This window comes from Achroia grisella, unplaced genomic scaffold, assembly GCF_030625045.1.
Source record: "Achroia grisella isolate CSIRO2021 unplaced genomic scaffold, CSIRO_AGI_Agris_v1 utg6602, whole genome shotgun sequence".
In the NCBI taxonomy this organism is placed as follows: domain Eukaryota; kingdom Metazoa; phylum Arthropoda; class Insecta; order Lepidoptera; family Pyralidae; genus Achroia; species Achroia grisella.
The window spans coordinates 58,014-82,953 of NW_026712985.1; the positions used below are offsets into that span (position 1 = coordinate 58,014).

General features: G+C 39.5%; 1 protein-coding gene and 1 long non-coding RNA gene across 2 annotated transcripts; both read left to right on the top strand.

Moving 5' to 3' along the window:
- The first annotated feature begins 9 nt into the window (after positions 1 to 9).
- LOC131849908 (AP-3 complex subunit beta-2-like) lies at positions 10 to 19,916 on the top strand. Its single transcript, XM_059200038.1, has 22 exons — positions 10 to 228; positions 1,483 to 1,590; positions 2,840 to 2,978; positions 3,948 to 4,108; positions 4,194 to 4,337; positions 5,012 to 5,117; positions 6,034 to 6,262; positions 8,602 to 8,711; positions 9,577 to 9,844; positions 10,824 to 10,932; positions 11,306 to 11,417; positions 11,568 to 11,808; positions 12,303 to 12,476; positions 12,547 to 12,800; positions 13,394 to 13,488; positions 13,775 to 13,840; positions 15,897 to 16,008; positions 16,977 to 17,151; positions 17,726 to 17,940; positions 18,793 to 18,931; positions 19,560 to 19,666; positions 19,878 to 19,916. Exons 1-22 carry the CDS (start codon positions 122 to 124, stop codon positions 19,914 to 19,916), a joined length of 3,210 nt encoding a protein of 1,069 aa, XP_059056021.1. The 5' UTR covers positions 10 to 121.
- Positions 19,917 to 20,523: 607 nt separating this feature from the next.
- LOC131849906 (uncharacterized) lies at positions 20,524 to 22,873 on the top strand. The gene is made up of 3 exons (XR_009357812.1): positions 20,524 to 20,612; positions 21,778 to 21,955; positions 22,457 to 22,873. It is a non-coding gene; the product is annotated as an uncharacterized LOC131849906 (long non-coding RNA).
- The last annotated feature ends 2,067 nt before the right edge of the window (positions 22,874 to 24,940 follow it).

Sequence of the window (24,940 nt, forward strand, 5' to 3'; positions counted from 1 at the left end):
ACTGTCAAATCGTCAACAAGTAAACTCAGTGAGCAATCTCAAAATATTACAAACAGTAGTTTTTATTAAAATTAATACCTATAGTTAATAATTAAATGCTTTAAATCAAAGTACAGTGAAAATGACGAGCATATCATCCTATAATAATGTCACAGTGGTCACAGGTGAAGTGGAATATCCCGCAAATGATCCTGCCTCGGGTGCCTTCTTCCAGCCGGATTATAAAAAGTAATATTATCATTTATTGTTAGTCTAGTCTTAAAGTCCCATAATTCCTCGATAATGGATAACTAATTATTCTTATTCAGCTTCAGTAGTATAATAGATTACTTAGCTGAAGATAGCTAGCTAAACTAATAAAAGAATGTTAGCTAATAGGTATTAGAAAGTTCTTTTTTATTGTTTATCAGCGTACCCTGGACCTAGTTTTTTTTTATTATTTAGCATCATGCCCAGGACCTAGGACCTTCTAATTTTAAGAATGTTTTTAACAAAAATACCAGCATCTGCTTTATTTGCTAGTTTTTTAATGCAATATTTTTTATGATTAAAAAAAATACTCTTGTATAAAAACCTAAATTAATAAAGTGCTATTTATTAATTAAGTGTCTTGAATTATTATAAATATTGCTAATTATGAGTAACTGTATGAATTGAAAACTTAAGATTATAATAATACAAATCACTTTAAATTATACCTATTATTATATAATATATATTTTATTTGTAAAGCTATTAATTCTGTGCTTTATTTTCCTACTAACTGAGCCCGTGGGTCATCTGCCATGTTCGGACAAGGGATTATTAACAACTATGTTATTTTTTAATGACTATAAATGTTTATAAATATAAAATAACAAAAAAATGTGCCAGTTGAATGAAAGAATGAGAATGAGCTGAACTTTATGGTAGGAATAGTAATAAAAAAATATGATATGCCTAAGGCACTTGGTATGAACATTTGTATTCATGGGTATGTTTATTTGTATTGGTCTGGGTGTTTTCTATGTTTATTATATATTTACAAAAAGAGTGTGTTTAAGTATGACAACCTCGGTGGTCTAGCGGTCTAGCACACCACTTTAGGTCCGATGGTTGCGGGTTCGCTTCAACGCACGGTACAAACATTTGTATTCATGAGTATGATTGTTTGTATCGGTCTGGGTGTTTTCTATGTATAATATGTATGTATTTATGAAAAAAATATCTATGTACTTGTATCAGTTATCTAGTACCCGTAACACAAGCTTTAGACAGCTTAACTCAGGTCTAGATGGTGCTGTGTGAATTATCCTGAGATTTAAAAAAAAAGTATTTAAATGAGATGTGCAGTATCTATAACAGAAGCTTTGCTTAGTTTAGCACTAGATGGTGCTATATAAACTGTTCTAGATAATTATTATTATGACTATGTGGATATAATAACAGAACACCTTTTTATAATCTGTGTGATTTATTAAATTTTGTTTCATTATTTTACAGGAATGATGATCTGAAAATGATGCTGGATGGATCTAAAGACTCTTTAAAGTTAGAGGCTATGAAAAGGATCATTGGAATGATAGCAAAAGGAAGAGATGCATCTGATTTGTTAGTATCAGATATATTATTATCCATTTGTCTATGCTTTATGCCATACTTTTTTTATACTATGTTAGTGGCAAAAAGCATATAAATAAAATATTATTATAATGTTCATTTGGGACAAACAATATAGAATGTTTAGGTAGGTACACAACAAACAAAAGACAAAGACAAACTACATCTATGTGGATACCTAAATCTCACATATTTATATTAAAACTAGCTGTCTCGGCAAACATTGTTTTGCCTTAAAATAAAGAAAAAATTTAGGGGTTGACTACCCCTAACATTTAGGGGGATGAAAAATAGATGTTGGCCAATTCTCAGACCTACTCAATACACTCACAAAATTTCATGAGAATCGGTCAAGCCGTTTCGGACGAGTATGGGAATGAAAACTTTGACACGAGAATTTTATATATAAAATGTACAGTTGCAGTGATGAATACGAAAGAGCAGCATACAAGTTTCTTGCTCATTCTTCTTGTGATGAGACAGCATTCCTAATTAGCCTTAGTTTAAAAAAATAGCTATGACAATTCAATAATTTATTTAAATCAAAGGATTTTCTATTCTGGAACAACAATGCATAAATGGTATTTGTTGATTGTGTTAAAGCTGCTTTCTGTTTGCTTTGGGAGAAGTGGAAATTTTGTACTTAAATTTAAATGAAAGATGTTGTGTCTTCACGGTTGTATTTTGGCGACTGATTGTAATGCACACAAACGGTGGCCGGCCGGCAGAAACACATAACTGTAACTGCGGTCCGATATAGACCAACCAGTATTAAACAACAGTTAATTAACATGCACTGTTCATGTATATAGTAAAAACATGTGTAGTAGTTTATATTATTAACTTTTGGAATCGGTCTAATATTACTATTATTTTTAGAGCTTGCCAAAAAGCTGCCTGTTATTGTTTTATTTTTATAGATATTATATTATATTATTTTTATACGAGGCTGTCTATAATAAATGATTCATTATAGACAGCCTCAATGGTCTAGCAGTTTAGCATATCGCCTTACTTCAGATGTCGCGGGATCGATTCCTCACACAAACATTTGTATTCATGAATATGATTGTTTGTATTGGTCTGGCTGTTTTCTATGTATTATATGTATATTTATTTACGAAAATCTCTATATTTGTGTCATTTGTCTAGTACCCATAACACAAGCTTTAGCTAGCTTAACTTGGGTCTAGATGGCACTGTGTGAATTGTCCTGAGATTATTATTATTATTATTCCAGATTTCCAGCAGTAGTGAAGAATGTAGTATCAAAGAACATAGAAGTGAAGAAATTGGTGTATGTTTATCTGGTGAGGTATGCTGAAGAGCAACAGGATCTGGCGCTCCTATCCATCAGTACTTTCCAACGAGCACTAAAAGTGAGTGTTTTACATTTTTTTTTCAGATCAGGGGCTTCATATGAAATTGAGCTAGCTGTATACCTATAAATTCTGTAATAAAACTAGCTGACCCAGCAAATGTTGTTTTGCCATATAAATTAAACATTTATCCGGCTCGAAGGACCATATTGAAGAGTTACGGATTTCTCAGTGGATTATTATGGCGATTGTAAATAACATTACGTAATTGTGGTTAAATGAAAATAATTTGCTTCCATATATTGTGAAAGGATCAATTATGAAGAAAAATCAAAACAACAGTGACATTTTAAAATATAGGACTTTAAAAAAGTATTAACAATGAGGTAATATGTTGGTGCAGGTTACAAAATTAGTGTTATGTTACGTATTTTTCCGTATTGTGAGTGGTGAGCACAATGGTGGTTAATATATTTGTATTTTATTTAATTTTCTTATTCTTTTTCAAGTAACCCAATATGAGACCAATTTAATGCATTGTTTTAATTTCGTTTATTTTATACTAGCTGTTCCCGCGACTTTATCCGCGTGGAATTTAAATTTATTTTTCTGAAATGAAAGAATTTTTCTAAAATAAAAGTAGCCTAACTTATTCCTTATTACATCAGCTGCCTGCCAAAAAAAGTCCCGTGAAAATCGGTCCAGCCATTTCAGAGATTAGCCGGAACAAACAGACAGACAGACAGACAAAAATTGTATAAAATGTTATTTTGGTGTATGTACCGTATTTATATTCATATGTATGTAGTAAAAAACGGTTATTTCAATATTACAAACAGACACTCCAATTTTATTTATATGTATAGATAATAATTCATATGCTGCTGTTAGTATCGTCATTGTTGTATCGTAATGTGTGATGTAATAAATGTTATTATATTCTATACAATTCTTTATGCCATATCATAAAAAAACACATTTTTTTAATTTAAGTGCATCTAAATTATGACGCTCTTTCGTTCTCAACAGGACCCAAATCAGCTGATCCGTGCCAGTGCCCTCCGCGTGCTGTCCTCCATCCGTGTGCCGATGATAGTGCCGATTGTGATGCTGGCCATCAGGGACTCCGCCAGCGACATGAGTCCGTACGTGAGGAAAACTGCCGCTCACGCCATACCAAAACTTTACAGGTAACATTTCTGTCACATTTCAACATAATAAAAATGTGTTAAACTGCAAGACCACTGAAACTCACTATTACAAATATTGTTGCAGCCTTGACCCTGAGCAGAAGGAAGAGCTGGTGGCTATAATAGACAAGCTGTTATCTGATAAGGCACCGCTCGTTGTAGGCTCCGCTGCGATGGCCTTCAACGAAGTGTGCGGCGACCGCATGAGTCTCATACACAGGAGCTACAGGTAATTCAAAATATCTTTATTCATGTAGGTCTATTACAGACCCATGATATGTCAAATCTACCGTCAGTTCGGAATGATTTCCAGATGAGAAGAACTGACAAGAAACTAAGCTTGTATTCTTTTCAAATGAATATTATACTTGTTTACAATAATACAGATTAATTTTTAAAATAAAACTTAATCTATATATAATACTCATGTTTTAAAAAAAACTTTGTACAACTTTTTACGAAAATTGCGCGAGCTAAGTAGTATGAAATTTCACATACTTATCATTACATAGTATTAAAAAAAGCCATTTTCGCTGTCTGTCCGTCCCTATGTATGTTTAAATTTTTATAACTACGCAACGAATTTTGAAGCGGTTTTTTTTAATAGATAGAGTTATTTAAGAGGAAGTTTTATATGTATAATACATATACACCCGGGCGAAACCGGGGCGAATGGCTAGTAGTTTATATAGAGGAGGAGCGTAGAATGATATATATTTTTTAATTATTCATAAGAAATAAAATGATTATTATATAAAAAATCATGTTATCATGTTTTGGAATATAACTTCACTGTTTACGTTTATAACGTACGCGTGTTATATGAGCTACTTTATATATAAAAAACTATAGAAATTAGATCCACTTTACAAGCGTGTTGAAAAAATAATTGTTTTATTGTAGGAAATTGTGCTCGTTACTAGCAGACGTGGATGAGTGGGGACAACTGGCCCTGCTCAATATGCTTACGTTGTACGCGAAGACGTGCTTCCCAGACCCTAACACCGACGTAAGTAAAATTCATTATAAATTGTAACTTCTAAAACCACAATGGCCTCGGTGGTCTATTGGTGCACACTGCCATACTTCCAATGGTCGCGAGTTATATTCCTCGAACGCTGCAAACGTTTGTATGTGTTGTAGTAATAAGAAAAAAAGACTAGGTAAACGGAGAAATAGTAAAGTTTAAACACGTTCTATCATAAATTACATACCTCTTGAAGAATTATAACAGGGACGTGGATAATACTAGCACAACTATATATTGCACCATCAGGAACACCCACAATTAATTCCCAAAAATCCTCAAGCACTAGTCAAAACTCTTCATCTTCTTACCGTCAAAGGTCGGGACGATAGTCACCACCATATATTAATATATATTTTCTCCGTTTACCTAGTCTTTTTTTTCTTATTACTACAACACGTTATCAGCGCGATTTCAACAAGCTCAATTACATATCAGATTAGCCAGTAACAAGAGTATGCATGAGTATAATTGTTTGTAACGATCCGGCCCGCCCTATCTCGCGTTCTTCAATCAAGAACCCGCTTCGCCTTTTTGTAATTATGTAATTAAAGCTCGCGCATTTCCGCGTACTGCAATCGTGAAGCTCGCTTCAGTGCCTTTTTGTAGTAACTATCATTGCCAAATGACGGATTTAGAACTATGGACCAGACATAATTATAGAGGTATTGATTATTTATAAAAGTTAACCGTGACATTGGAAAATAAAATCTATGGAATATATGAAGTGATATATAACATACGCACTATCACGCGCGAAAGTGAACAAAAAATAGATAAAGTAATATGCAATCATTCACGATTATGCGCACTAGCTTTCCCGCGCAAATCGCTCCTGATCGCGTGAAAGAACGTGTCGTGTAAAAGCAGCTAATAACACCTAATTACACACTTACAGTCATACAACAGCGATAGCGAGACTGAGAAGCCGTTCTACGAGTCGTCGAGCGATGAGGGGGAGGAGGCGCAGGCCGGGGACGGGGAGACCAGGGGGGGGCGGAGACCGAGGGCGGCCAGCGTGGAGCCCGACCTGCGGCTGCTGCTGCGCGCCGCCAAGCCGCTGCTGCAGAGCAGGAACTCAGGAGTTGTGATGGCCGTCGCGCAGCTCATGTACCACTGCGGACCAGGTCAGTGCATGTTTAAATGTAAATGTAAGTTGGACTACATTTTGCACAATGAGCCTCTCATCTTGGCCGTTGTGCGTGTACAAACTACTAGAGTAGCCAGCCAAGTTCCTTCTAGAAGCGCAGAAGTTTCCTTGTTTCATTCATAGAATAAGAAACATTTATTGCTGCCAATCAAATTATATAAAAGAAATACATTTAAATGATACTTAATTAAAAGCACCAAAAGGTCCCGGTTCAGCGTGTGCCGACAGGATCCTCCTATGCGGCGCTGGTTTTTAACCGGACCCTTCTCTATCAGTTTAGCAGATAATTTATAAAATAAAATAAATATATAGACATCTTATCTTTTACATACAAGGTGTATGTATGTGTAGGATACAGGATTCTATTGAGTTTTAGGGTATTGTCAGGTACTTAAACCTGTAGCCCTGCGACCTAAATAGATCTATTGTGCTCGCTCTTTCTTCCAAAGTTCGCTACCTAGATCCGTCAGGGACAAGAATATATATTCTTAGGAGCGATTTTTTTATCTCCTTATAGTAGGGTGTAAACTTTCCAAAGAAGATATTTTCTTTTATGTATGAGTGGGATATAATCACATAGGATCTGAATGAAAAATCTGGTCAAGTATCGAAAATCTAAGAAATAATATATACCGAGAAATTTAAATCGCGCGCGCTCCTAATGGCGCGTTAAAGAACGTGTCGTGTAAAGGAAGGTATTAGTTTTTACTAAGAGTTCACTTCCCCGCAAGTCAGGAGTTAGCTATAGGGTCGGTAGTGGACATTAGTGAGAGTCCGTGTGGTGCCCGCAGGCCAGGAGTTAGCTATAGGGTCGGTAGTGGACATTAGTGAGAGTCCGCGTGGTGCCCGCAGGCCAGGAGTTAGCTATAGGGTCGGTAGTGGACATTAGTGAGAGTCCGCGTGGTGCCCGCAGGCCAGGAGTTAGCTATAGGGTCGGTAGTGGACATTAGTGAGAGTCCGCGTGGTGCCCGCAGGCCAGGAGTTAGCTATAGGGTCTGTAGTCGACATTAGTGAGAGTCCGCGTGGTGCCCGCAGGCCAGGAGTTAGCTATAGGGTCGGTAGTGGACATTAGTGAGAGTCCGCGTGGTGCCCGCAGGCCAGGAGTTAGCTATAGGGTCGGTAGTGGACATTAGTGAGAGTCCGAGTGGTGCCCGCAGGCCAGGAGTTAGCTATAGGGGCTGTCTTGGACCTGAGGGAGAGTCCGCGTGGTGCCCGCAGGCCAGGAGTTAGCTATAGGGTCGGTAGTGGACATTAGTGAGAGTCCGCGTGGTGCCCGCAGGCCAGGAGTTAGCTATAGGGTCGGTAGTGGACATTAGTGAGAGTCCGCGTGGTGCCCGCAGGCCAGGAGTTAGCTATAGGGTCGGTAGTGGACATTAGTGAGAGTCCGCGTGGTGCCCGCAGGCCAGGAGTTAGCTATAGGGTCGGTAGTGGACATTAGTGAGAGTCCGCGTGGTGCCCGCAGGCCAGGAGTTAGCTATAGGGTCTGTAGTGGACATTAGTGAGAGTCCGCGTGGTGCCCGCAGGCCAGGAGTTAGCTATAGGGTCGGTAGTGGACATTAGTGAGAGTCCGCGTGGTGCCCGCAGGCCAGGAGTTAGCTATAGGGTCTGTAGTGGACATTAGTGAGAGTCCGCGTGGTGCCCGCAGGCCAGGAGTTAGCTATAGGGTCTGTAGTGGACATTAGTGAGAGTCCGCGTGGTGCCCGCAGGCCAGGAGTTAGCTATAGGGTCTGTAGTGGACATTAGTGAGAGTCCGCGTGGTGCCCGCAGGCCAGGAGTTAGCTATAGGGTCTGTAGTCGACATTAGTGAGAGTCCGCGTGGTGCCCGCAGGCCAGGAGTTAGCTATAGGGTCTGTAGTCGACATTAGTGAGAGTCCGCGTGGTGCCCGCAGGCCAGGAGTTAGCTATAGGGTCGGTAGTGGACATTAGTGAGAGTCCGCGTGGTGCCCGCAGGCCAGGAGTTAGCTATAGGGTCGGTAGTGGACATTAGTGAGAGTCCGCGTGGTGCCCGCAGGCCAGGAGTTAGCTATAGGGTCGGTAGTGGACATTAGTGAGAGTCCGCGTGGTGCCCGCAGGCCAGGAGTTAGCTATAGGGTCGGTAGTGGACATTAGTGAGAGTCCGCGTGGTGCCCGCAGGCCAGGAGTTAGCTATAGGGTCGGTAGTGGACATTAGTGAGAGTCCGCGTGGTGCCCGCAGGCCAGGAGTTAGCTATAGGGTCTGTAGTGGACATTAGTGAGAGTCCGCGTGGTGCCCGCAGGCCAGGAGTTAGCTATAGGGTCTGTAGTGGACATTAGTGAGAGTCCGCGTGGTGCCCGCAGGCCAGGAGTTGTCTCCGGTGGCGAAGGCGATGGTCCGGCTGCTGCGCGCGCCGCCCGAGGTGCAGAGCGTCGTGCTCACATCCGTCGCAGCGCTCACGCTCTCCAAGCGGGTACCGGACACAGTACCACATACGATATACATCATGCACCCTTCACCATACATCATACACCACGCGCCATACACAGCAAATAAGACGAGGATCGAAATTACGACGGCCTGTGCCGAGATTCGAACCCTAGAGGTGCCCTCGCACTAAAGTCGTATCCATCGGGCAGGAGTTATTTAGCGAGTTTGGAGTGCCATCTGCACTCGGTCCCTATTGTCCGATGAAGCCGTATAGTCTAGTTGCGGCCGACAGCATTAGAGTAGTCCAAAAAAATCATACACCATACATCGTACAACATACACCATGCACATTCAGTGCTTTACCTAATGTCTCTACCATCCTACCTATAGAAATAATACTTATCTTTATACAGTGACGGCCTTGGGTCTACCCTATTATCACACCTCTGTACTTCCGATGGTCGCTAGTTCAATTACTCGTAAAGTGCAAACGTTTATACTTATGAGTATAATTGTGTGTATGGGTTTGGATGTTCTCAGTATATATTAGGTTATATAAATACAAATGTTTGCATCGTGCGAGGAATCGAACTCGCAACCAACAGAAACAAAGCATTGTGTTTTTTTTTTGGAGTACCTACTCTAATGCTGTCGGTCGCATCTGGCCTTTACAGCTTCACCGGACGATAGGGGGCGAGTGCAGATAGCACTCCAAACCCGCGGAAGGACTTATGGAGCGGCTGAAAGCCAACTCCCGCCTAACGGATACGACTTTAGTCTGAGGCACCGCTAGGGGTCCGAACTTCGGGTCAGGCCGTCGTAATATCGATCCCCGTTTGAATTGGAATATTAACCGCTAGAGGCCGTATAAATTGATATAACGTTAAAATTGAATAATTCTTTAACAGTCACTATTCGAACCATTCCTGAAGTCATTCTTCGTTCGTACCTCCGACCCTACTCACATCAAGCTACTCAAACTGGAGATCCTCACCAACCTGGCCACGGAAGCCAGTGCCCCAGTGGTACTGAGGGAGTTCCAGACCTACGTGTCTTCAAATGATAAGGTTTTCGCCGGAGCAACTATCCAGGCGATCGGGCGCTTAGCTGTTCAGATTCAATCAGAAACCGAGACCTGTCTCAATGGGTTACTGCATCTGTTATCCAGCAAAGATGGTAAGATGATTTTTATTAATACAGTAAAACCTGGTTAAGTGGAACGTGAATAACCGGTATTATTGAGAGCTGCAATGAAGTCCCAGTACTTTTTCATTGAATTACCTCTGTTAATGGGACTTTATGAACCTGGTTAAATGAGATTTGAAATGTAATATTTTTTCGATGTTTACGTCTATAATTGGGAGTCTGTAGCTGAATTCCGCGCTGAATATTTGTGGTCTCACACAATAATACTCATTAAATTCTACTAATTAAACAAAATAATATAGGCCTATTAAGCAATGAGGACTTTCTCAAAATAACAAGTTTTGAAAAGCAAAGAAAGCAATCAAAGACGAATCCTATAATTTAGTTGATATAGCTAATATAGATTAAGTTATAGGATTCGTCCTCCTAACTAGATGATTACCGCTTAAATTAGACCTTTTTTTCTGAAAATGTGTAAGCAAAAGTAACAAGCAAAATAACTAATTATAAATTACCTAATTTGTTAAAATAAAGTGTTACTGGAGCGGGAACACAACTACTTATTTTTAATAAAAACCAAATACTAGTAAAAATGTGTATTCTTCCCAAAAGGGCTCACAGCGAGAAGTAACAAAACAATTCTAGTCAAAAATGACATATAAAAAAAATCAAAAATATAAAGTTTATAAAAAGAATGATAGACAAGCTGCCAGTAACATAAAGGTTAAGTTAAGTTAATATATGTACGGAAACCCGTACAATACTATATGTTTATATACATTGCATTTATATAAATATTATACTATGTGTCATTTGTCTAAAAAGTAATAAAATCAGTATGTATCAATAATAGTGCTTATGGATACGTACTGATTTTATTACTTTACAACGGAACGTATGTTTGAATCAACCTCATATATCATCATTTTATCTAAGAATAAATCCCCTACATTTTTTGGTCCTTCGAGCCGAATAAAACAAGGTAAAATGGTGAATGGTGTGTACGCAGAGTGGGTGGTGTGCGAGGCGGTGGTTGTGGTGAAGAGGGTGGTAGGTGGCGGGGCCAGCTCCGCACGTGCTGCCGTCGCACGCGCCGCGCGACTGCTAAGGGCCGACAGGTACACCTTAACTAATTCATATTTATAACATTTTTTAAGTAATCGGAGAGGCAAAGAAGGTTCCGGGCCACATTATCATGCGATGTCCGTGACTCATGCGTTGCCGTTGATATCAGTCTTTTAACGTGTAAGTCACTGCTCAGTTTGCAGTCTATAATCGAAGCAGCTCACAAAGCGAGCTACTCGGTGGACGAAATAGGTTAGGCTGAGGTACCCCCTGCAGATACCTCATCGCAGTCTGCCTCTGGTGAATTCGTTTGTTATTTTTTATAGCCTTCCATTTACAGCAAACTGTCATGAGAATTTTGCAAATAGTGGCATGTGGATTTAAGAAAGTAGAGTCTAGTAGTAGTAGGTGTGTGGCTTGCTTCAGGTTGGCAGGAGCGGCTCGCGCGGCGGCCGTGTGGCTGGTGGCCGAGCACGGCGCCTCCCGGCCCCGCGCCGCCGCCGTGCTGGCGCACCTCGCCTCCGCCTTCGCCGATCAGGTACCGACAATGTGCGGCTGGCGGCCGAGCACGGCGCCTCCCGGTCGTCACCGGTCCACGCGCAGGAGATCGGCGGAGCCGTGAGCTAATCAGATCGATGACTGTAAGTAACTAACTGAAGTAACTGAAGTAGACTGTCGTCCCCGGCAGGAGGAGCTGGTGAAGCTGCAGCTGCTGTCGCTGGCGGTGAAGCTGCACGTGGCGCAGCCGGCGGCGGGCGCGCTGTGCCGGTACGTGGCGGCGCTGGCGCGGTACGACGCCAGCTACGACGTGCGCGACCGCGCGCGCCTGCTGCGCCGCTTCCTGCAGCCCCGCGGACACCTCGCCGCGCGCGCCGCACAAGTCTTCTGCCCCGACAAGCCCAAGCCGCAAGTCCACAGCACCTTCAGAGGTGAGCCGGTAGCTTCGTTTCGATGAAGAATCCGTCGTTACTTTTAGATGATATCTCCACTGTTCGGTGCCTCACCAGGGCGTATCGTTACCGCATGCGAATGCGCTACTAATGCGCTATATGTTTATACATAAGAGAAGGAACTTTATTCTATTATAGTAATTGGGTACTTAAGTATCATAATATAAGTATATACCAAATATTTTATTTAAGGCATCGCGTTCATGAGAACACGTTAGTTGTCGGAATATTACTCTAGTAGTATCCGCCTCGAAGGACTATAATAATTGTTTTGCTTCCGAATTTAGCAAGAATTAAACCACCGGTTTAGATATAACGTATCTGTAATAAAAGCAGTTACTACAAACACTATCACAAATTAACTACTAGAGCGCAATCTGTAGTCGCATATTACTATTAGTTAGCCAGATAGATCGTGTTCTTCTTTACAAGTACTATATTGGATTGTACATCGATTACGTACCTGTGTTTAGACCGGCAGCAGTTCACGGTGGGCTCGCTGTCGATGTACACGGGCTCGGCCGCCAGCGGGTACCGGCCCCTCCCGCCCGCGCCCCCGCACGCCCTGCACGGGGCCCTGCGGGACGTGGGGCCCCCCGCGGGGCCCGCCGCCGCCCCGCGCGCCCCCGCCGCCCCACAGGTACACCGCACGCCCTGCACGGGGCCCTGCGGGACGTGGGGCCCGCCGCCGCCCCGCGCGCCCCCGCCGCCCCACAGGTACACCGCACGCCCTGCACGGGGCCCTGCGGGACGTGGGGCCCCCCGCGGGGCCCGCCGCCGCCCCGCGCGCCCCCGCCGCCCCACAGGTACACCGCACGCCCTGCACGGGGCCCTGCGGGACGTGGGGCCCGCCGCCGCCCCGCGCGCCCCCGCCGCCCCACAGGTACACCGCACGCCCTGCACGGGGCCCTGCGGGACGTGGGGCCCCCGCGGGGCCCGCCGCCGCCCCGCGCGCCCCCGCCGCCCCACAGGTACACCGCACGCCCTGCACGGGGCCCTGCGGGACGTGGGGCCCCCCGCAGCATATAACACGAGCCCTGCTTAGCTCGAGACTAAATGGCGATTTGTAGATTGCCCTAAAATATTATGATTATTGTAGCCGACGTGCCTCGCGACTGCTAACCGGACCTGTAAAATAAAACTAAAATATTAATAAAAATAAAAACACATAAAACATATAGAAATAACCATAATGTATATATAAATCCATACTTACCTTTTACTATATATATGTATAAATTGATGCTCCACTGGTAAAATATATTGTTCGTTTGTAGGGTGTATCTGTAAAACTTAATGTTACATACCTGTATACCTACTTATTTGGTAATAAAATTGATCCCACCGCTTGTGCGTAGATAGCGACACCTATAGCAGTTATCACTTCCCTCGCACCGCACGCGAACGCGTCCACTATCCTCACGCTATATATGCGCAAGCGACACGGACAGCTGTACACTTCTATCGATTTTCATTACTGAATATTTCACCACTCCACGCTTAACTGTATCGGCTTCAATTATTATTATAGAAAAATAATCTTATTAGATATTTTTTCTTACAGAAAGATAAAAGCTTTTATTCGGAGCCGGAGAGCAGTTCCTCAGGGTCGGCATCATCTTCATCCGAATCCAGCAGCTCTGAAGAATCTTCTGATGAGTTAGTACCATTCACATAAAATATATATTTTATATTTATTAGGAGGCTTTATAAGTAGACCTTTAAACTGTTCGCGACTTCGTTTACGCAGCGCACGCAACGAAAGCCCTCAAAATTTGAATAATATTCTAAGGTTACCGTGTTCAAACAAACAGACAAACAAACTCTTCATCTTTATAATCTTAGTATAGATAAAGAAGTTTGTGCGTATTGATCTATAGTTTTAATTATTAATAGGATATTCGTGATAGTTTGTAATTCTAATCGCATAAAAAAAATATTTCAGAGAAGAAAGCAACGACGAAGATAAGAAACCAGTGCAGAACAAGCAAAAACAGACCAACAATTACAGGTACGTTCAAGAACAAACACTCATTCAAACAGTTTAACAGAACATTGTACTTAGTCGTTGCCTCGTCTTCATCCCATTATTTGTGGTCGGCGTATTATGTCTTCTTCTTCCACTGATAGGGATCAGATATCACGGCCGAAAGGATATCGGTCGTTATGTCTGAGCTTTCTTTTTATTCATATCATCCGTTTTTTTTTTTTCAAAATCAAATCCAAAAATTCAAAATATCTTTATTCATGTAGGTCTATTACAGACTCATATGATATGTCAAATATACCGTCAGTTCGGAATTATTTCGAGATGAGAAGATCTGACAAGAAACTCAGCTCGATGTTTTTTTAAATGTTGTACATATTTACAATAATACAATTTCATTTAAATTCAAAATTGGGGGAATAGAGTGCCCACCAGCATATGCTATTGAAGAAAAAAAACAAAAAATCTAAGCAGTGATCGCAACCTGAACAGACCAGTTCTCACAAGCAGCATCCGTTCACGAGTATGACGGATGAGCCAGCCATAATTGCACTCAACCATATTTGAAGGAGCACATCGACCTGGCCCACCACGCCGCCACAAGTTTGAACTTTATAGCGAGCATGACTGTTTCAAGTTACTCCACTACGTCATTTAACAGTACTTCTATAGCTTTACATTGCAACGCGGTGGTTATCTTCATCACTATAGCGATATATATGTAAGATTATGTGTATAATCCAATATCTAATATGATCTATTTTGTAAATAGCGCCATCTAGTATTTATAGACCGAACCAAGTTTGTCATAAGATAACCATTAACCCCGCTTCTCTCCCTACTACACTGACTTCGGTCTATAAATAAGGAGGTCGGTAGTTGAATAATCCTCTTTCGTTGGATGAACCGCGGCATTCAGTCGACGAGCGCAGAGCGTGACGGTTGTGTTTTGGATACTAAAGTGAATTGTATTAGAAATGGGTTTATCCCGGTCTTAGTTGGGCCTGGAGAGCAGCTGCAAGTAGTGAAGGTGAGTGTTTAATGCATTATAAAGGGGCCTCTTAAATTTACACCCGTGACACAAGACACGGGCGCTACTTGGGGTTTCCCTTGCGGTAGCCGGCTTCAAAGCCATCGTCTATACTAAAGTGAATTGTATTAGAAATGGTGAATTTATCCCGGTCTTAGTTGGGCCTGGGGGGAAGCTGCAAGTAGTGAAGGTGAGTGTTAATGAATTATAAAGGGGCTTCTTAAATTTACACCCGTGTCACAAGTCACGGGCGCTATGGGGTTTCCCTTGCGGTAGCCGGCTTTAAAGCCATCTTCCGGTATCAATAAACCCGATCTTACATATATGATGTGATTAGGTGTCGCTACATATATTTGTTTATTGTAGTTTATAGGTAGTGAGTATACAGGTGATATAATTGTACTATTTATTGTACATTAGTAAATTTATTAGATAGAGTGCTACAAGGCTTATTAATAATGCGTTACATACGCATTCGACGTGGAGTCGGGACGTAGACTGACTTTATACCTCAACTTAAATTTATGTTATCTGGAGAGGTAAACTGATTCGAATGTGCAGAACACTGACAGAAATATTGTAAGTGTAGGCACAACTTTTATGTTTATTTTAAGTACTATATATATATATATATATATATATATATAAACTCATTAAACGATTACTTAAATTACAAACAGGCATAGCAATAGTTGTTCATGCACGAGAACATTTCGTTTAATTTAATGTTACACATAGACGTCTGTATAAGCATAAAATGCAAATAAACTGTCTTAAAAAAAAAGAAACCAAGTCGTGTTTTGAATCGAATCTATAATATATACTGTATTGGACGGTAGGCAAAAATATTAATTACAAAATATTTCATGTTCTAAGCTGCTAAATTGAATAAAAGATTTCTGAATTTGAATTGGTTTCCTTTGCATAATATACTAAGACTGTCTGTTACCTCGCACCTTCTCATTTACAAAATTTAATATACTACATTTAATATATATTTTTTTTATCATGCAACCCCTCAATGTACTGAAGATTCATATTTATGAGCAGGTCGTCGTCGTCGGGCTCAAGCGAGAGCGGAAGCGAGTCGGGCGACAGTGAGAGCGAGTCGGATAGCGAGGCGGACAGCGGAGACGGGGATTCACAACATAGCGACGACAAGGTAGTCTATAGTTAAGGTGATTTACTATTTAATTATCTTAAACTGTACATTCTCAAAAACAATTACACAATAAAAGAAAAAAGAGAGAGTGAGAGAGTAAAATCTCTTATGCCCAATTTACACTCGGCCAGAGTAGGCAGGGAAGTGAGCAGCGCAAGAGTGGAAACACTTCCCATGCCATTGGCGCTGCAACTCGCGCTGCCCGGCGCTCCCTCGATTGTCGGTTTTTCGTGCGCGAGTCAAAAGACTGGCAGCGTGTTTTTACATTCAGCCCTCTCGCTCAGTTGTCGCCCGGCTATATTTCCGGCAGTGCGAGTGGTAGGGGAAGCGGCTGAATGTAAACGTAGCGTAGATCATAAATAAAATGGCGATTACTGGAATCATTTCTAATAATAATAATATCGCTAGATAGCGCCATCTAGTCTTAAGTTTGCTTAACTTAAAACTAGATGGCACTTGTCTTTTTTCTTATGTATGATATTGGAATTGTGCATCCGCCTGCGCTAACGGTATACGCTAGCGAGGCACCAGTGCAGGATTATAAATTGAGTCAGATCGGTTAGCTCATTGTGGCAAATTCACCAGGAATTTAACATGATGGTTTCCAGGAGGACCCGCATTGTGGTCAACCTGACTTAATACATTATTATCAAAAGGGTTTTTAATCCACATTACTAACAATTCTATTCCCCTGGTTATATGTATATATTAGAATGGTGCATCTGCCTGCGCTAACGGTATACCTTGGCGGAGCATGATATGATGATGAGCAGTGAACAATGATCGCATGAGCATATATTCATTAATTACAATTCATTGTGGGTTTGATGAAAGTAGTATATTTTCTCCCGGGCCTCGTACGGGACACTGCCGATTATCAGAGGTGCTATGCTATGCCGTCGATTTGGGCGTATGTGTCACAGCAGACTCGTAATGTAATCTCCGATTAAACAAAATGGTGGGTACAGGAGGATGAACCACCGGCGAGGAGGGCTCCAGCGAGAGAACAGCAGAAGAACGAGAAGTCGAACCTGGAGCTGCTGCTGGAGCTGGACGAGGCGGCCAGCGCGCTGCCGACCATCACGCCCACCTGCGGAGGACTGCTGTCGCCACTCACCGCGCCCACGGCGGGGACAGCTGACGGTAACTGTTTTTTTTTATTGGAATTAGAAGCTAGGTAGGCTAAAACATCATAGGCGATGGGATACTTTGCTGATTTCTTATTTTGAATAGAATTATTCTACGTTCGTACAAATAACTTATTTTGAATGCATGGAAACGAGCTGGATAAAAAGATAAAGGATTCCAAGACAATAAATTATGATAATATAAATTAAAAATAATAAAACTAGCTGGAACTAATATTAGTTTGGGTGCCTTTTATGTATAATATACATAATATTAATAATACATAAACCTGGAAAATTAATACAGGGCCTTTAAGTCCCTCGGTAAGCAGAGCTTGTGTTATGAATACTAGAAAACTGATACAAATACTTAGATATTTTTAAATATATCTATGTATCTGTCTAGTATCCATTTATATAGTACCCATAACACAAGCTTTAACTAGCTTAACTTGGATCTAGATTGCGCTGTGTGAATTGTCCTGAGATTATTATCGTTATCGTTTCATTAACTCGGTTTTTGCCGATTTTTATGCTTATTTTTATTATTATTAGTTATAAAATTGTAACAGATTTGTATGGATGTACAGCAACAGAGAATGCGATCACCCCCGTGGGCCCGTCGTTCGTGTCGGCCCCGTACGCTGCAGAGGAGCTAGTAGGACTCGTGTCGTGGGGCGGCCTCGTGGCTCACCGACGGTGGCCTCGCACGCCGCACCTCTACTCGCACCGGATGTGCTCGGTAGAGGTCAGATTCACCAACCACACGCCGCGGGACGTCACCAACATCAGGATCAATAAGAAGGTAACGACTCCGGCATCCTTACCTTACGAATGTACTGTTACGGAATGGGTCGAAAGATATTTTAAGAAAAACTATTATTTAAATGTTAAGTGAGGATCGGTAATAGCCAGGGTACTTTTATTATGGATGATGAATGGTGCACTCGTTTGTGCTATCGGTATACAGTATACACTGACGGGTCACCCGTAGAGGATGATAAAATGAGCATGAGGGTTTATCACGATGGTTTCTAAGAGGAACCGTGTGGAGATCAACTTGACATGGTACATTGCTAGCAATGGCATCACTAGTCCAAATTACTAACATTCCACTCCCCCCCCGCAGCCAGGTTACTGATACGGAGTGTGTCGTAAGAAAGTTTAAAAAAAATCCATTTTAAGCAGAAAACGCGTCTTAGATGAAGATTAATAAGAGACTAACTTTTTCATTCCCTGTGACTTAGCCGACACCGCAAGTACTTGGAAAGGAATGAATAAATTAATATTGTCATATTAATACAATAACTAACACGGTGTTTTCGGAACTGTTCTTAAGAACTGTGTTTGTCAAATTGTAACAGTACCTCAGGTACCCCTGTAGTTACTCCCGGACCTTAGCCAAGAGTTGATGATTTTAAAAGTTATATGAAGTTAATGACAAAAGAAATTTTCTTACAATACGGCATGAGTTAATAATGTCGGCTTTTTGTAGTTCTACCGTAAAGGAGGAAATTTGCAGCATTTCTAGATGTTTCCTAAGACTTTGTGGTATAATTCCTGTGGGTGACAAAACTATTGGTTTTACAGATCGAAGTTTAGAGGTACATGTCATACTTACCAAGTTATTATTATTATTATTATTTATAAAATTCAGACGCTGACTGGTTCACGCGCTATCCACGATTTCGCCCCCGTAGCGGTACTGGAGCCAGTCGCCAACGCGACCGTCATACTCGGGATCGACTTCGCGGACACCATACAGCCTATCGAGTTCACCATGGCCTGCTCCTTAGGTAACTAACAATTGTTGTATGTACTAACTACTATATTATAAATGTCCAAATGTATGTCTACATGTTACCTCTTAACGTATGTTACATATGTATTACACATAATTTTTAATATTATAAAATTTATTTGTTAATTTTAGAAACATAAATGAAGAAACTTACATTTACGAAGAAATCGCTAGGCAATTGTTATTGTAACCCAAATTCCAAATCATTCTAATAAAGATTTTTATAACACAATGTTATTAATAAAACAATTAAGAAATTGCTTGTTTCATTAAATTTGGCATGAAAATCTAGCATTGTATTTAAATGAACCGGAGCGATAGGGTGAAAATCGTCTAGTCTATTTTCGAATTAACCCTTAACAGTCAAATTGTCCCCCTATGGGGCGTGGGCCACACGTAGAAAAATATTTAGACCGTCCGGAATGTTTAGGCGTTTAGGATCCCTGTTATAGTGTTCTTTCCTTTCATTTTTTTTATAAACCCATCCTGATCTATTTATCACGTATCCCAGACCTAATAATTAGTCTCGATTGCTGACAGTCCCCTCCCCCTTGCTCCCCTCGGGGGAAAATCATCTCCCCTCACTTTGGGTTCGAGAATTATATAAAATTGTATGTGTACAGGTGAAGTGGCGGTGGCGGTACGGCCGCCTGTGGGCGAACTTATCCGCGCCGTGAACATGTCCGACGAACGATGGGCCAGCGAACAACGGCTGCGCGGCATGACCGAGGTTTGTCACTTATTTCATATATTCAAATTGAAAAATAATTTATGTAGGACATTTTAGCCGCTTATAAACGTCAAATGTTTTGTATTATAATCATATTATCCTACCGTCCAGTTCAGTATACAGATTCAAATGAGACGAACTCGCAAAAAACTAAAGTGAATTTCTAATTTTAATAAAAAGGCCAGTTTATTTACTATGTTTTCTTATATAGGTCTCTATATTTAACATTAAATGGAAATCCGGTGCATGACCAACTAATCAATTCAAATTCAAAAGTCATTTATTCATGTAGGACATTGTAGCCGCTATTGAACGTAAATTTTTATAATTTTTCTCCTTATTTATCTATTCTATTCTATATTTTTTTCGGTATCGTCCAGTATACAGATTCAATTAAGAACTGGCAAGAAACTCAATTGAATTTTTTTTTTTAATGCCAATTTATTTACTATGTTTACTTATATAGGTGTCTATGTTTAACATTAAATGGAAATCCCGTTCCATTTACCATCATATGGGCCATATGGTAGATTGTCATCATCATAGTAAAAAAAACTTGAGGAAAAATTGTAGCTATCAAATGCAAAAAGGTTTTCTCAAATCCTTCCGCATTTTATAATCTATTCTTTCTATATGTGTAATAAAGAAATTTGTGCTGGGCCACCCCTAATCACTTGGGGGTATGAAAATAGTTAACAAACTTTTCTGAGCACTACCCAGTCTACTTACAAAAATTGCATGAAAATTGATTAAGCCGTTACGGGCAACTAACATTGTGACACGAGAATGTTATATATATTTATATTTATTAAGTAAATAAGAATATTTCATAAATTCGCAGTGTGAGAAGAAAAGCAGCAAAGTTAGAAGACGAACAGGCGATTTCCAAACGGGTGTTCGAAACTGCAAACGTAGGTGCTATCACTACCACGGGGGATGTGTTGAGGTAATTTTTTATGGATGATAATGAAAGGGTGCATCTGCCTACGCTAACGGTTTACGCTGGCGGGGCACCAGTGGAGGATGATAAGATGAGCATGAGGTCAGGTCAGTTAGCCCATCGTGACAAATTCAGTAGGAATTTATTACAATGATTTCCAGAAAGAATGACAGAGGTCAAACTAACATGGGACATTGCTAGCAATGGTGTTTACTAGTTCCCGTTATTAACAATTCCCTTACCCTTACTGGAGGTAAGTTATCGTTAGTAAGAATAAAGGGCACCTATTATTAACCTAGGTAAACTTACTAAGCTAGGCTAAGTAATTTTATTTAGTACCTTGTATTATATTAGAGTTAAGAAAGATGCTCTGAAGAGTTCCAGCTAAATCGCAAACAATGATCTAATATGATGCCAGGGCAAGGGCACTGTTCAGAGGTTCCAACCTGCACCCTCTAGGAGGGTGCGGAATTAGGGTCAGAAATTAAATTAATACTGTTGGAACTGTCATAGCTAAACGCTGTATGGACGTCAACAACTTCCTATATATTATGTAGTCGTAAACACTACAGTTTTATTAAGACTCCTGCGTTTTACGTTAATAAATACATAGAAAACACTATCACAACATCATCAACAAAACACAAACGGATACAAATAAACAATATTTGTATCGTGCGAAGAACCAAATTCGCGACCATCGAAGTGACGCGGTATGCTAGACCATTGTTAGCGTTTAATATACCTAATAATTATTTATTTATTTATTTACATCACACTAAGCGAGCTTTACAGTCTCTCAATATCTTAGGAGCTTCTATACAAATACACACAATTATAAACACAAATTACTAATACATACACACTAATTACACAAGGAAAAAAAAGAAAAATTATACCAAATCTTAATTTTACATACTACATACATAAATAATCTACTGCCATTCATACAATCCTACGAAACTCCAGCAAATTACAAGTAAATATGTCTAGATCTGGAAAGCGACTAACTACACCGTTGAGTAGACTCAACGCCAGACTCAACGCCATAGGAGCCTCTTTGGCCAGCTCTGTTCTTCTCCATCAAACAAGTTTCGTATTCGTGCTTGTACGTAATTATTGGACACTCTTATGGATACTGATATTAATACAGTACAATATTATGTTTCAGGTTTGCAGGAAGAATGATATCATCTCAAGACCTAGTGTTACTGTCTGTGAAGATAGAACCGGGGTCTACGCTAGTCATAGCGAACTGTCAGAATATGGCGGTCGCTTCATTACTAGCTAATGAAGTCGCTCAAGCATTCTCCAAATCATGAGGTCCAGATAGACAAGGCAAGAATATGGTACACGCGTCCATATTATCTATGCGGCATACAACTGAACAAAACAGTGTTTTTATTTAATTAAATAACTTAATTAAGGAAGTAAGTTCTGATACAAAATACGGAAATGTTAGTAGTGTTATCTACCAGTTTAACCTTGGAATTAAACAGTAAATCAGAAGTAAATGTATCGCCATGCTTCCCATGGTTTCTTCGGGATACCATCATAATGGGTGGTGGATTTCTGGTGAATTCACAAATCTATAGGCTAAAGTTAATGTCACCCTTATTCTGTCATCGTCCACTGATGTTCTGCGTTTACCATTAGTGTAGTCGGGCTCACCGTTCCATATATAAAGATATTTCCTTACTAATATTTGTTGTGAAAGTAGATGTTACGCTTTCACGCAAAAACTACTGAACCAATCATGTAACTGTTAGAATGAATATAGGATACTTAGGAAACTTTTTATTAAAAAAAATGTTTTTTATAATAAACAAAATATCAACATTTTGCTTCAGCGCCATCTAGCAGCCAGTAATGAAGTTATATATCAATTAAAATGATCTCCGCTACTTGGATTCAATGCGAGCGAAGCCGCAGATGAAAGCTAGTGTTTATATATAAAATCCTGTAAATTAAAAATATCAGACAATTTACACAGCGCCATCTGTATAATCAGATACATATATATTTTGTCATCAATCATACACATGAAACCCGTCAACATTGCAAGTAGAGCTGCTCTAAAGCGACGAAATGTCATAAATTATATCTAAAATACACTGATTTGGTTTATTGTCGTCGCTATGCATTGTTTATATATTATACTTTGCATTAGAATATCTTAATTGAACAAAATTGATATAATTTTAACCTTAGATTAAGACATGTTTAAAGAATTTTCAAGTCCGTTAAAATACTCTTGAGATTCTCTATTAAATATCTTATTTTTACTGTTAATTTTCAATTATTGAAATATATATATATATCAAAGTATAGTAATGTGTTTTACTTATGTACTGAGTTCATTTCCACTACAAGGCTTTAACTAATTAAAAAAATATATAAATACAATAATGAGACTGTCTGACTGTCGAGAGTGTCGAGAATTTACTGACCTGACTGAACTGAACTTACCTGTTCATATTATCATTCTCCACTAATGCCGCGCCAGTGTTAACCGTCAGCGCAGGCGGGTGCACTATTCCATTATCATCCATAAATAAAAAACAAAAACATCGATACAGGGCTATAGGGTGTAACGTGCGTTTTGTATAAAAAAAATAGGGCTGAGTTATAAAAATAGTTTGCTAAATACATAATGTTTTAGACTGCTGCCCCACCCTGAAATTAGGCTGTCACGGCAAACGTTGTTTTGCCTTAAAATAAAAAAAAAAAATTAGGGGTGGACTACCCTAACATTTAGGGGGATGAAAAATAGATGTTGGTCGATTCTCAGACCTACTCAATACGCACACAAAATTTCATGAGAATCAGTCAAGCCGTTTCGGAGGAGTATGGGAACGAAAACTGTAACACAAAAATTTTATATAAGATATATACGTTAGTCCTTAAGGTACATATAATATGGACCAATATTAAATAAATAATATTAAGTTGTCTGAAACAAATAAATGTAGCTTACAAAGTAAGCTGCTTGGCCGAAGTAATAACCACCTAAACGACTTTGCATAGTCGTGGGACGTCTTAGTAAAGTTAAAATGGTAAAAAAAATCAAGAGATTTAACATCCTGTATTATTGAATAAAGTAGGTATAGGTACATATTTAATAGTTTTAATACTAAACACATCTCTTAAAAACGCACCGGTCACAATTCGAGAAATAAAAATGATTTCAATTTATTAATAACAAATCAAAATTTATTATTGACTAATAATTATAGTAAATTGATCATTACGATTCTGTAATGATTATATTATATTATACATGCTCTTTATTGTATGCAAGAATGAATAAAAGCAAAATTAAATATTGCATTTATAAGTTAACGCTGAGTAATCCACACAGGGCCATCTAGTCCCAAGTTAAGCAGAGTTTTTATTATAGGTACTAGACCACTATATATAAATAGATTTTTTTTAAATAAATACATAATATGTATAGAAAACACTCGGATACTCGTAAGACAAATATTTGCACCGTGCGAGATATCGAACTCAGACCATTGAGAGTACAGCTGTACTAAACCGCTAGACCACCAAGGCCGTGTGGATTGAAATACCATGTCTGTATAATATTCATTTAAATCTTTTACAAACGACTTATTAGCAAACTGTGTCATATACTTAATGAGTTCAGACTTTTTCAGGACAGAAAGCGTAATATAATTTACAATTTATATTATAATATTATTAAAAATGTGTGTAATTTTTAATAATTTATTTATTGCGATTTCTAAAAGATAAACATATTCTCGTCGTATTTAAAAAAACAAAATATTCCATGTGTATACATATAAAATAAATAAATACAAGCAATTTCTAACAAGGTTACAATGTAAATTTGATTTGAGAAGTTTCTTCTTTGTTTTCAAGATGTTACAGCACAAACAAGGAAGCTATAATTACAATTAACATGAGTAAATTTCAAAATATATTTAGATCATGTATTTATAAATACCTGCACCAAATATTTTTCAATTTTTTACATTGATTTTATTATCTTAGTATAGAAAATTATAGGTTTTTAGTGTGTCGAACAGTAATAAACACGAATAATTTTATAGTAAATGAAGCATTTAAGTCTGATCTGATTAACTTGAATATATTGCAAACGATCGATAAAAAAGTTAAAAACTCGAACGGTATGGTCATATCTCTTTTCGGCACTCTCAGTTCAGTTCGCATCTCTTCAGCTGCCACCGCTAACCTCGAGCAACCAGAGGTTTTGAACACGATTTGTTCGACACTATTAATCGCTACTACGAAATAAAAACCATTTTGAGTTACCTGAGTGAGTTGCGTTAATTTAGAACTGAGGT

Bases quoted from the DNA above. Each gene is read 5' to 3' on its own strand.
- LOC131849908 (XM_059200038.1), top strand. From the start codon at position 122: ATGACGAGCATATCATCCTATAATAATGTCACAGTGGTCACAGGTGAA. The intron at 4,109-4,193 runs GTAACATTTCTG...ATATTGTTGCAG, and splicing joins GCCATACCAAAACTTTACAG to CCTTGACCCTGAGCAGAAGG. The intron at 17,152-17,725 runs GTAACTGTTTTT...ATGGATGTACAG, and splicing joins CACGGCGGGGACAGCTGACG to CAACAGAGAATGCGATCACC.